Source organism: Arachis hypogaea, chromosome 9 (genome assembly GCF_003086295.3).
Source record: "Arachis hypogaea cultivar Tifrunner chromosome 9, arahy.Tifrunner.gnm2.J5K5, whole genome shotgun sequence".
Classification (NCBI taxonomy): Eukaryota; Viridiplantae; Streptophyta; class Magnoliopsida; order Fabales; family Fabaceae; genus Arachis; species Arachis hypogaea.
The window spans coordinates 42,316,382-42,328,559 of NC_092044.1; the positions used below are offsets into that span (position 1 = coordinate 42,316,382).

The 12,178-nt window shown below is 37.7% G+C and overlaps 1 protein-coding gene across 1 annotated transcript in view; it reads right to left on the reverse strand.

The window, feature by feature from the left end:
* LOC112710904 (uncharacterized) overlaps positions 1-12,178 on the reverse strand; it is a 48,737-nt gene that overhangs the window by 10,645 nt on the left and 25,914 nt on the right. Inside the window, exons 35-47 of the mRNA XM_072202038.1 lie at positions 9,774-9,963; positions 9,598-9,685; positions 8,496-8,554; positions 7,672-7,758; positions 6,698-6,869; positions 6,505-6,548; positions 6,250-6,381; positions 6,027-6,158; positions 5,887-5,939; positions 5,754-5,802; positions 5,451-5,509; positions 4,647-4,786; positions 4,396-4,568 (exon numbers count right to left, since the gene is read on the reverse strand). Of these exons, the coding sequence (XP_072058139.1) occupies positions 4,396-4,568; positions 4,647-4,786; positions 5,451-5,509; positions 5,754-5,802; positions 5,887-5,939; positions 6,027-6,158; positions 6,250-6,381; positions 6,505-6,548; positions 6,698-6,869; positions 7,672-7,758; positions 8,496-8,554; positions 9,598-9,685; positions 9,774-9,963 (1,378 nt within the window). The remainder of the gene's footprint in view (positions 1-4,395; positions 4,569-4,646; positions 4,787-5,450; positions 5,510-5,753; positions 5,803-5,886; positions 5,940-6,026; positions 6,159-6,249; positions 6,382-6,504; positions 6,549-6,697; positions 6,870-7,671; positions 7,759-8,495; positions 8,555-9,597; positions 9,686-9,773; positions 9,964-12,178) is intronic.

The following is a 12,178-nucleotide window of genomic DNA, read 5'->3' on the forward strand; positions in this document are numbered from 1 at the left end:
AAGAGATTCAACCATGACATAAAGCATGTTGATGTCTCTAAAAGGATCTAACCTACACCTAGTAATTTAGGTGTTTTAGAGAATAGTTAGACAACTCTGCCTACGTTACATAGCCAGTTCCAAGTCCAGATAAAGGAGGAGGGTTGTGTTCGGCCATCGACAGCCAACGTAATTTTATCGAATCTTCATGAAATGGACCAAACGCGATATTGCGCTAAGGTTAGGTCATTGCCTAGAAGCAACATGTTGTATTGCTCAAGTAAATTGTCAAATGAGTAACAGTCAATGCATTGGTGCTCAGGTGTAGTGCAAGATGAGCAATGGTTCCCACACTTTAGTAAACGAACAAGGGTAAATAAGCTAGTTCACAAAGGTAAAGGAAGAGGTAAAGGTAAAGAAAAAGGCAATAAAAAGGTTGCAATTTCGGACATGGAATGTAGGCACAATTACAGGAAATCTATGGAAGGGTCTTTGGGTACAAAGGAAGAGAAAGAGGTATATATAAGATAGAAAATAATCAAGAAGGATGAGAGATTTGGATAAGTGCATTAAGGACAAGAATGGTGAGGTGTTGGCCATAGATGAGAGAATTAACGAAAGGTGGAACAGCTATTTTCACAAGTTATTTAATGAGGGATGAGAGACTCGTTTGTGCTTTGGTTGGTCACACGAGGGAAGAAGACTAAAACTTCAATTACTATTAAAAAAATTCGAGATTTTGAAGTAAGAGATGAAGAATGGTACGGCAATATGCCCAAACAATATTTAGATTGAAGTCTGGAAATGTTAAGGAGTGTAAAGTGTTGGTTGGTTAACCAAACTTTTGATTGAGATTTTAAAATCTAAGATGTCAAGCGAGTAGAAATAACATCTTGATTCCTATTAAGAAAAATAAAAGGAATATACAAAATTGTGGAAATTATAGAGGAATCAAGCTCATGAGTCATACCATGAAGTTCTAAAGAGGGTGATAGAAACGAGGTTGAGTCACGTCTCGGAGAACCAGCTTGGTTTTCTACAAAGTAGATCTACCACCGAGGCTATATACTTGTTAAGGGGAAAGATGGAAAGGTAGTGGAGTGACAAGAAGGAGTTACACATGGTGTTTATTGGCTTGGAAATAGTATACAATAGGGTACCAAAATAAGAGTTATGGAAGGATTTGGACAAGAACGGAGAAGGGATGCATATATTCATGCCATAAAGAATGAGGTTTCAAGTAGTGTGAAGACTCAAAGTGGTGCAATAGAGGAATTTCTTAGTCATTAGCGTAGGACTATACCAAAGGTCATCTTTAACACCATACCTTTTCACATTCCTTTGGGAAGTACTTAGCAAGCATATCAAAGAACATGTATTATGGTACATGTTTTTGCTGATAACATTATCTTTATGGAGAATCAATGGAATATTTAAATCAGAAGGTAGATTTGTGGAGAGAAGCTTTAGAGGTGTATGGTTTGCGCATAAGCCGTAATAAGATGAAATATACACACTGAGGGAAAAACATTAACACAGAGGTAAAATTGGAAAACGCATCCTACCACAAGTGAAGAGATCAAGTATCTTGGGTGTATTATACAAAATAATGGAAAAACTGAGGATGATGTAAAACATAGGATTCAAACAGGCTGGTTACAGTAGCGGAGTATGTCTAGTTTTATATATGACAAAAACGTACTTTAAAAACTTAAGGAAAAATCTTATCGCAAATTATAAGGAATGGAGAGTTAGCCGACAAAAGGTTAGAATGAACATAAGTTTCGTGTGATAGAGATGAGGATGCTTGGATGGCAGCCAAACACGCATAGACAAAATAAGGAAGGAGGATATAAGAGAGAAAGTTGGATAGAGCCATAATTGAATAGATGGTAAAATCTCGACTCAGGTGGTTTGGACATGTGGAGAGAAGATCGATAGAGCATCTGGCTCAAAGGGTGGATCAGATGAAATATAGACAGGTAGCAAAAGGTAGAGCAAAACCCAAGATCATACACAAGGTGGTCAAAAGAAATCTATGTAAACATTATACATGATAGGACACAATAACGTCATTTGATCTATGTAATCGTCCCACCTAGTGTGATAACACTTTATTGTTATAGCTGAAGAGAGTAGTTAGACACTGTTGGAACTACCAACTGTAGAGAGAGTTTTCCTCTCCTGAACTAACAGACATAACAAATTTGTTGACTAACTGAAAAACTAACTAACCACTAGTATTTATAGGCAGCAACTAGGACCAGCACTACTGCTCTAAAACTTGCTAAACTAGCTTAAAAAGAACAACAGCCATCCAGCAGCAATTAGGGATTAAGCAGTGAAAATATAGCCAGTCAACTCCTTATCTTCCTTTATGGGAATAGCATGATCATGCGATCAATACGGCAGTAAACCTGGTAGTGGTTGAAAGACTACCTCATGAGCGTCCAACACCCTGTGCACACTTGTGAGCATAGCCGAGTGTAAACTTAACCCACCATCTCACAACTCCAGGTCGCCTTTCAAGGTTAAAGCCTCCCCATCCTCGAGTATCTCGATCCAAGAGTCCTTGAAACTTGCCCGAATGACCCCGAGCTTATCTAACAATGCCAGCCCCAAGACAAACTCAGCCACATCGATGGGAAAAAAGTAGAAATCCTCTGTTATGGACAACCCTGGAAGCTCAATGTGACCCCCTTGCATCTGCCCTGTCCCCCCCCCCCCCAATTTCGCCGGTCAGCCACCCTCACTTGGAACTTAGGCGTAGTGTCCACGAGCAGCCGCAACTCCGCCGCCATTTCTGGTGCTACAAAGTTATCCGAAGCGGCACAATCGACCAGCACTCTCAACAACGTTCCCTTCACCTCGGCCCACGCCTTGAACGACCTATGGTGGCGATCGGAGCACGAAAGTTTGAGCTCCAACTGCTCCATTGCTTCTGGAACAGCTTTGTGCCCCAACCAATTCCCTTCCTTAGCCTCAGGTTCCACAATCAGCAGCTTGAATTCCTTGTTCTTGCACACATGCTCCACTGAGTACGGTTCATCACATTCGCCCCGCACACATTTAGCTTTGTACTCTTCATTGCTAAGGTGCCACACTCCCCTCCATTTCGCCGGCTCCACCACTGACTCTGCACCCTTACTTGCTGGACCTGTTGCTGCTTCTGCGAGTGCCGGCTTGTTAGTTATGAAGCTCTGAGTCATAGGCTTGCCCCAGTGCCATGTTACGGTTCTCCACTTTCTACGCCAACTCCATCAATTCATCCACGGATTGGAACGAGAACAGCCTACATTCCTCACTCCCGTCAGGCTTCAATCTATTCAAGAACAAGTCAATCAATAATTCTGGAGCCAAACCTCGCAGAGGATGCACGTGCATCACAAACTGATCAACATAGTCCTGCATGATGCCTGTTTGTCGCAGCCTCAACAGCGATTGATAGGGACTCTGCAACCACTCAGGTTGGAAGTGACGCAGTAGCACCATGCGGAAGGGCTGCCACTGCAGCATCGGTGTGGTAGCTTCCCACCACCGGAACCACGCAAACGTGCAGCCTTCCATGGCAAACGTCACCACCGCGAGCCACTCCTCCTCCGGCACCGCTCTTAGCAAAAAACTGCTCCATACGCCCGATCCAAATCATCGCGTCCTTACCGCAAAAAATCGGGAGTTCAAGTTTCCTCCACTGCTCCAGCATGCTTCTACTCCCCTACAGGCCACCAGCGACCTGGTGCAACACCGGAGAACTCTGCTCATGACAGACCAGAGCGCTCTGCTCCATGGAATCGACTCGCGCATCGACTCGCGCATCGATCCGCTGCAAAATCTCCTGCAACACATGGCACAGATCCTCAAAGCGATGAAATCGCAATTCCATCACATCCAATCTCCCTTCCATTTTCCGCGATGGTGGTTGTACCATTCACCACAATCTTCCAGGATCCATGGACTTCTGATACCAGTTGATAGGATCAGGGATCCAGTAGAATTAGGCGATTTTATTGATGAACTAGGGATTGCAAATCACAATCCCTAATTGGTATATACTGGTGGAACTACCAACTGTGTAGAGAGTTTTCCTCTCCTGAACTAACAGACTTAACAGATTTTTTTACTAACTAAAAAACTAACTAACCACTAGTATTTATAGGAAGTAGCTAGGACTAGCACTACTGCTCTAAAACTTGCTAAACCAGCTTAAAAATAACAACAAACAGCCAGCCAGCAGCAATTAGGAATTAAGCAGTGAAATCAGCCAGTCAAGTCCTTGTGTTTTCTCTTGTAAACTAAGATCAGAACATTATAACAGGATAATCCTCTTCACATATAATGGATGTTACGAGAATTTTTCAGTTCAGGAAAAAGACAAAAAAAGCGAGAATGGAGTAATTAAATAAAATATTAAAATACCTCTGGTCTCTCATCAGCCCCAAGGTTTTGAAGTAACGAGAAAACAGAGAAAAGGAGCCTCTCACAATCAATATCATCTATATATGAAGCGTGTTCTCTCACATTATAAGAAATACTATGAGTTTCACCCTCCATCTTTTCACTGTCTACCTGCTTAACTATGGAACCAACACCTGAAAGGTTAAAAATATTATGAGAAACTACCATAATTTCAGAATAACAGCAGTTTCATCTAGACAACAGATATGGACCTGTTTCAATTTCTTCTAAAGGTCCATTGACAAGGCCCTTTGCAATGAAATCAGTCATAGTCCACAGAAGGCCAACGGCAGTCAAGCTTATATTCAATTCTGTCTTCTGAGCACTGTATGCTCCAGTCACATCAATACACCTGTTAGCCATGAAATAATGCACATAAGGCAATCAGGAAAGAGAAAACAATTAAAAAATGATATACAAATTTACTTGCATGAATGTAGCATGCAGGTGAGCAACATGGAAAGTAGAATCTCAAATAAGCCACTATTTGGCCTCCCAAAATATTCAGATTTTGACAAAAATTACCCCCAAAAGAAAAAAATAACGTCATGATCTCCTCAAACTTAAATGCACCAAATATAAGGAAACATACTCTAAAAAAGACATTAGAGATCGGATTCTGACGCAGTTCTTGCAAGCATGCTTAGAAAAATGAGGATTTCCATCCTTCAAATTTGCTGAATTTAGTACAAATGTGTTATTTTATGGCGAATTTCTTTTTCCTATGTGGATGGTAGAAAATTAAAAGAAAATGGAAAAGATCTAGAGATCAAATTTTGGCTCTTCTTTTCCAATACACTTTTTAAATAATTATCCAACTTTCCTACAAAAAATTGGATCAAATGCACAATTGTTTGTAACTTATGAAAAAAATAAAAATAAAAAAGAAATGGTGCACTTTGTCAAATAGAGTTATTCATTAGGGAGCCAGAGTGTCATTTATTTCTTTCGGTGGTCATTTTGTCAGAAATTGTATCGTTTTGGGGCCAAAATCGTGGTTTATTCTAGAAACTCACACTTGAAGGCATTCTGCAGGTAAGGTGGAGAGTCCATCATTCATTATCACCCGTAGATTCTACACCCAAAAGAAAAAAGGAAAGGAAAAAAAGAGAAGAAAATTAGTAATTTTTTAATAATAATGTTGCAGAGGTAATAACAAAAACTAAATGGGGCATGTACCTGCCCCCATGGATACTCAATGTACACTTTTTAAGTGTAATTTATGTATGGTTTATTGGTTTTCAAAAAAGTGAGTAAACAGAACATATCTACAAAAATTAGAAATGTCCACCATGTAAATCATTCTTGTCTTTACTGACCTGGAAACCAAGAGTAACAAGGTCTTTCTCTGAAGCATCAGCTACATACCTTATATAACAACACAAAACAACAGATATTAACTATAGGATTACCCAAGGATAGATTCATAGAGCAAATGGAAAGATGGCAAACCTCAACATTTCTAGTATATTAGACCAGCTGTAATGAAGTTTTTCTCCATGTCTCTGTAAGAATTTTATGGATATCATGTAAAGACACTAAGAATAATGGAATAAATGAGACAATTTAACTTTGAAAATCAAAAGCATTACCTCTAAGACATGCAAAAGAATTTTCAAAGACCCAACACGAACATCTACGCTTTGAGTAGAAAAATAAAGAACCTTTAGAGGAGATACGACTGAAATTTCCAGAGACCTCAACCTATCAAGAGTGACTTCCATCTGAAATCAAGAGACACTTCAAACTTATCACGAGATCCTCATTTAAATAAAATATCAGGTAGCCAGATATAAAACTTTTAGAAAGCCTCACTTTCTCAGGATTTTCAAGAGATTTGGATTGTTTGTAGTCATGGAATTGGTCAGAACCTAACACAGCAGATATTGATTGATCAAGTGCATCAAGTGCCATATTTTTCAAATGTGGATTAGGATTATCAGCAAGCTGGAAAAACACACAAAAAAAAAGAAAAAAATCTACAGAGGTAAGAATGAATTAATATTAACATACAAACTAAATCCAAACACAAAAGAGAGAAGGGGGGGGGTTGTTGAGGAGATAAATAACCTCAAGAAAGTGACTAATAACTTGATCCCAAAACGGTTCCACTCCTGCAGTGAGAACAGTAAACAATCCAATAAAGTGAACAAGGTCTATATATCACAAGTATCTTTGCTTGAAGAATAAAGGGCATGGAATCAACACTTAATGACATTATATAAAAGATAATTTAGAATAAATGGTTACTGAAGTTACATACTGTGAGCATTATTCACAATGATGGATATTATTCTCTCCACTGAAAAGCTTATGCTTCCAATTTTTTGACTTGCAGTTGGTCCCAAAACACTTGAAGCAGACATGCATTGATGTGAAAGTTGACATAAAGCAGAGAGGAGGACTTCACAGCAGAAATATGCATCAAAGCAGAACTCTCAAAAAGCTTCAGAAAAGAAGTCAAAATATGAAGATATTGAGTAAGACAAAAAGACCCAAGTATTCAAAAACGAATAAATGGACAAGAAACAAAGTTAATTCTGTTAGCAAGAAAATCAAGTTTTCATTCTCAAAGTTGAAAGTTAAAAAGCATTTCTATGAAAATGGACATGGTTATGACAGGAAAACATTTTGCAGGACTTTTAAGATGACAACCCTACAAGCACTCCAAGAAGAGGAAGAATATTATTAAACAACTTCAGGGTCGTTCATAATCATCCTAAGCTGAGCTTAGTTAGACTGTATAGATAGTTTACTGTTCCATAATAATCTATACTTGGTTGCCCGCTAAGCGAGTGTTTTTTACTTGCCAACTATACAAGCCGCAGCCTACTTGTTACTAATGATACAAAATCATTTCCCTAGCCTTCTCCCTCTAGTTTCAGTTTTTCTCACTCTCCTCTGACTGGACCCTGTAAGGTTTAGTGGGTCGCCATTTCTTTTCCATGCCCACCAACTTATAGAGTAAGCTGAGGAGAGGTTCTAAAAGAGTCTAGAGAAGTCTAGAAAGATCAGAATCTGTTAGAGCTTTAAGTGTGCATAATTAACTTAGTGTAAAATGCAAGCATAACCCTCCTTGTCCTAGCTCTATATATAAAGCTATAAGTTTGAGCATTAATATACGCATAATAATACAACACTCACTCTCATTCTCTCTCAACCTCTCTTCTCTTCTCATTCTCTTTCCTTCATCAAACTCTATCACCAACCAACAAAAATTAAAGCTGGTTCGCTCACCTGAGAATTTAAGGAAGAGAGTATATTGAAGTCACTGTATTGGGCTGACAGCTCTCTTGTAAACTTTTGGACAGGAGTAGAAACCTCCTGCAGATTTAACAGTCATGAATTTCTACAGAGTTTTGAACACACACCCCCGGACACACACACACCCGGGAAAAAAACAAAAGAAAGAAAAACAAGTAAAAAAACAAAAAGGAACCAACAACTCATGAAGCAAATGAAATTAATTCGACAAACAGTTTCTTGATTAGGAAAACCTTTTTTCTTCCTTTTATTTTATTATCCTCTATATTATCCTCTATATTGCATCGAAAAGAAGAGTTACAAATAGAAATAAGTTAAAGCATAAAACAAACATGAAAAAGAGAGAAAATAAATGATAAAAAGCTTTCCAGTCCCTCTACAATACTCGTTGGAGTCAGAGAAATCCCATAGAAAAAGCCACAAGCTTTGCACCAAATTCACATCACATCCTACTTAAGTGAAGTATGATAAAGACATCTCTTTGAAAATCCAAGAGTTCTTCTGCATAGTTTGCAATTTTGCATATTGCAACCGGAAAAAAAAACATGGCCTCTAAAGTGTACAATATGCAAGGATAAGAAAAGTTCATTAGCAGAGGCAAAAATAAGAAACAGAATAGCCAATCAACCAACAAAAACCAATAAAGCCATGCAGTTCATGTGTGTAGACAAAACATTATGATCAAGTGGTATTGAGACGCCAAAATGACGGTATTGCCCAATACAACAAATAAAAGAAAAATATTAGAGTCATTCAATGATTTATTGCACATGATATTGATCAGTAAATAAAATTACCTGGGCAGTGGCATGTGGGGAATTAATCGCTCGATCTAAAGCCGCTAGAGTTCCAACACCTGTAATTATTCATAATGACAACTGATCAGAGAAAGAAATTCCAACCTACTAACAGATGACAAGAGATAGTATAAGAACCTACCAAACCCATGATGGGCCCAAACATTATGCAGTCGGTGAGCAATGTTGAAGAGAGTTCTCAAAGCCTAGTTCACAAGATCAATCCCAGTGAAATGAGAGCCATAGGTAGTTTAAACTTAAAATGTACAAATGCCAAACAAAGAACTAGGATGACAACCTGTACATTCTTGGGAGTAAGCACTATGCTTTCCCTCTGTTCAACTGATAGTTCGGACCGTTTTGATGCCGGAGATGGCAAAGCACTGCTAAATATCAACTTTAGCCGGAATCATAATAATCCAAGCAGAAAGAAATATATCAACAGTTTGAACACCAGACTCTTTCTTTCTGTTCAGCTGGAAAATTGATAGTAAACTTGCAAAGGGATGCAAGAAATGAGTTTAAGGTCTACAGCTCGGAGAATCCCACAAGCCTGTAGAATCATGTCAACCATCATCTCTTTTTTACTATATATATATATATATAATATATATATTGACTTGACTTCACATATCACTCAAATAAATACCAGAACTAAGATAATGGCCAAAGCTGAGTTACCTGAGTAAATGCCTGATATCCTTTATATTCCAATACAATAGCCTTCCTTGTGACTTCATAATAACACAAGTGATATGATATGGATATCTCAAAGCTAGATTTAACCAATAGTATCTTTTCTTTATCCAATAAAAATATTATTAAGATGTAGAAATATGACATAAGGTTGTCCTCACAATGAAGTCTATCTTGGTGATTGGTGTCTTGGCACTAACATAACATTTTTTCCCCTACAATTTAGCTTGCAAGATCAATACAATAATTTTGACTACTAACAGGTTGGAATCCAACAAAGTTTCATTCTGTATAGGTTCTATTATTTAATGATGTAGGATATACAGCTTCAATTGTTATCTATACAAAATGCATGTTTGAAAACAAACCTTGATAGAATAAGGACAATGCATCAAGTATTGTCAACCACAGTGAGTCAACCATTGAAATGCAGAGAACTGCAGTTTTACCAGTCCACTTTGCTGGTGGGTCACTGTCACATCTAGGGACTCAAGCTGTTTACACATAGAGAAAGCAAGTTGTTAATCAACATAACATAAATGAAGTAGAAATGGAAAAAAAAAATCAGCAGAGAGATATTACCTCCCCAACATCCATGGCTTCATCAGTTAACGTTGCAACAGTGAAGACGACCCCTAGTAGGCCTTCTACTGCTAAAGTTATGGCATGTGCTTCACTGGCAACTAAGACTGCAGCATTGGAAGCATCATTATCGAGACTCCATTCAATCCCTACAGAAAGAACATCTAGAATGTTAAGCATAAAAGAACAACTATGTATTGTAACACATTACTGCAGTTTAATGAACTTAAACAGGTCCAAGTCATAGGAATAATAGTAGAATATAACAAACAACCAATATCGTCAAACAAATCATCCCATACATGTTATTTATTCTACAGGTCCCTGGCAAATCAAATTCCCGATATGAACAGTAGCCAGTGGTAGAATATAACATTATTCACATCAATTCAATTTTAAAAAAATCCAATAAAATCTAAATTTAAGCCATATAATTTCAGATTTACAGGTTAAACCATTCAACAGTGGCAACAGAAAATCGTTATCTTTCCCAGATAACAGATGAACTTTTATTAATGAGGACTGGATAATTGTACAATAATGCTGGACAAGACATCCTCAATACTGAAAAACAAGAATCAGCAAAAGAAGCAAAGCTTTCCAACCTCTCAGCATATTTGAGGGAAAACCCTCTCTACATAAATGATATGGTTTGCACGGGCAACACCTAATCCTATCCCACAAGATGTTCTTTGCACCAAGAGAGCATTGGGCTACCAAATGGGTTTATCAAGCAAAATGTTCAAAGAATGAATTCGGAAATGAAAGTAAGATTTGCAAGAAAAGATATAGAGGAATAAAGAGGCCAAGATCTTTTAATTGTACAAGCCGTCAAAATTGACAGAATCAAGGAGATCCCAAAGGATTACTAAATCTAGAGCGTCTCTATCATTTAGATTGCTAAATTTGGGGAAGTCCAATAGTAAATGGAGGCACCATGATATATTCTTTTTTTTTTTTCCCTATCACTTTTTACGCTTCTCCCCTTATTAAAATAAAAATTCTTCCTTGATCAATTTCTTTTTAATAAAGAAAAAGTAAAAAGAAAAAAAGAGCTCAAAGAATTTTTTTGGCATCAAAGAGCCATGTACATAGGTATTACGCAAGCACAGAAGAATAGTAATTGAATTCCTAAACATGAAAGAAGAATAAGCGCAGCACTACCTCTCGATTAAACTAACTGCTTATATTTACGGGAAAACTACAGCTTAATCCCTGAAATTTTCATGATGTAACAATCTAGTCAATCAAAAAGAATATTAGTCTCTGATTTTACCACGGTTATAACAATAGTACTTATCCATTAAAAGCAATAGAGATGATCATCATCGTTAGTCATATGGATATTTATTGATGACTGGATGGTTTACCTCCGCACAACACACCTAAACACAATGTTAAATAATCATCTCTTTGCAGAACATTAAATTACATATTACAAACACATGTAGAAAACATGTGGTGCTGGTGCCATGAGAAGGTCTAAGCAGTTAGCAATTTTAAAGGGACCTATTCTCTTTAGGTGGTCGCATCAATCCATCCAGTCTGCATCTCAGTATTCCTATTTATTTCTTTTTTCCATATTCAGTTGGAGAGGCAAACACCATTGAAAAAATTTGAGGACTTCCTTTTATGTGGTCCTAAAAGAAGAGGCTGGGCTTGGCAATATTGTGCTAAGTACATTACTTTTGGTGGCAAAATGCTATGATGTTTCCTTAGAATCCCAACTTTTGAAAAATCAAGAAATATATACAGAAGGTACAATCCATCGTTATGGTATTTCCTTAGGAATGTTTTCCAGGTGAAGCATCCTAATTCCTGTTTCTATCCTCTTTCTCTTTGGACTTACATTTCTTTCTTAACCTTAATGATAGGGAATCCTCTGAACTTCTTGATTTGCTTAGGTCTCCTTGATGCCATTTCTTTGTGACACCTCTAACCTCGAGAAAAGGATATGATCTCTTCACTCCTCTGGTAGTTTGTTGTAAATCCTTCTTCTTACTCATTCCTCCAACACAACTTACTAGACAAACCCATTTGCAAGTCCAAAGCTCCCTCTAAAGTCAAATTTTTTATATCGAAAGTTATGCTTAACAAAATTAAGACCCATGACTTGTTGCAGGTTCGAAGGTCACAGAAGGGTATCTCCCCCATTGAGTGTGTTATGTGTGGAGCAAATTCATAGTCAAATTTACATTTGTTTTAGCATTGCCTCATGGCTTTTTTTTATGGAACAAATTGTTTAGCAACTTTGCCAAATGTTGGGTGTACCTGCAACCCTGGACCAATTTCTGTTGACTACCTTGTTCGGTTTGGTAGTAGGGAAAGAGGCAAAAGTTTTGTGGCATTGTGCAGATTTTACCACTTTGTACTCTTTGGTTGGAGCATAACGCATTACCTTCAAT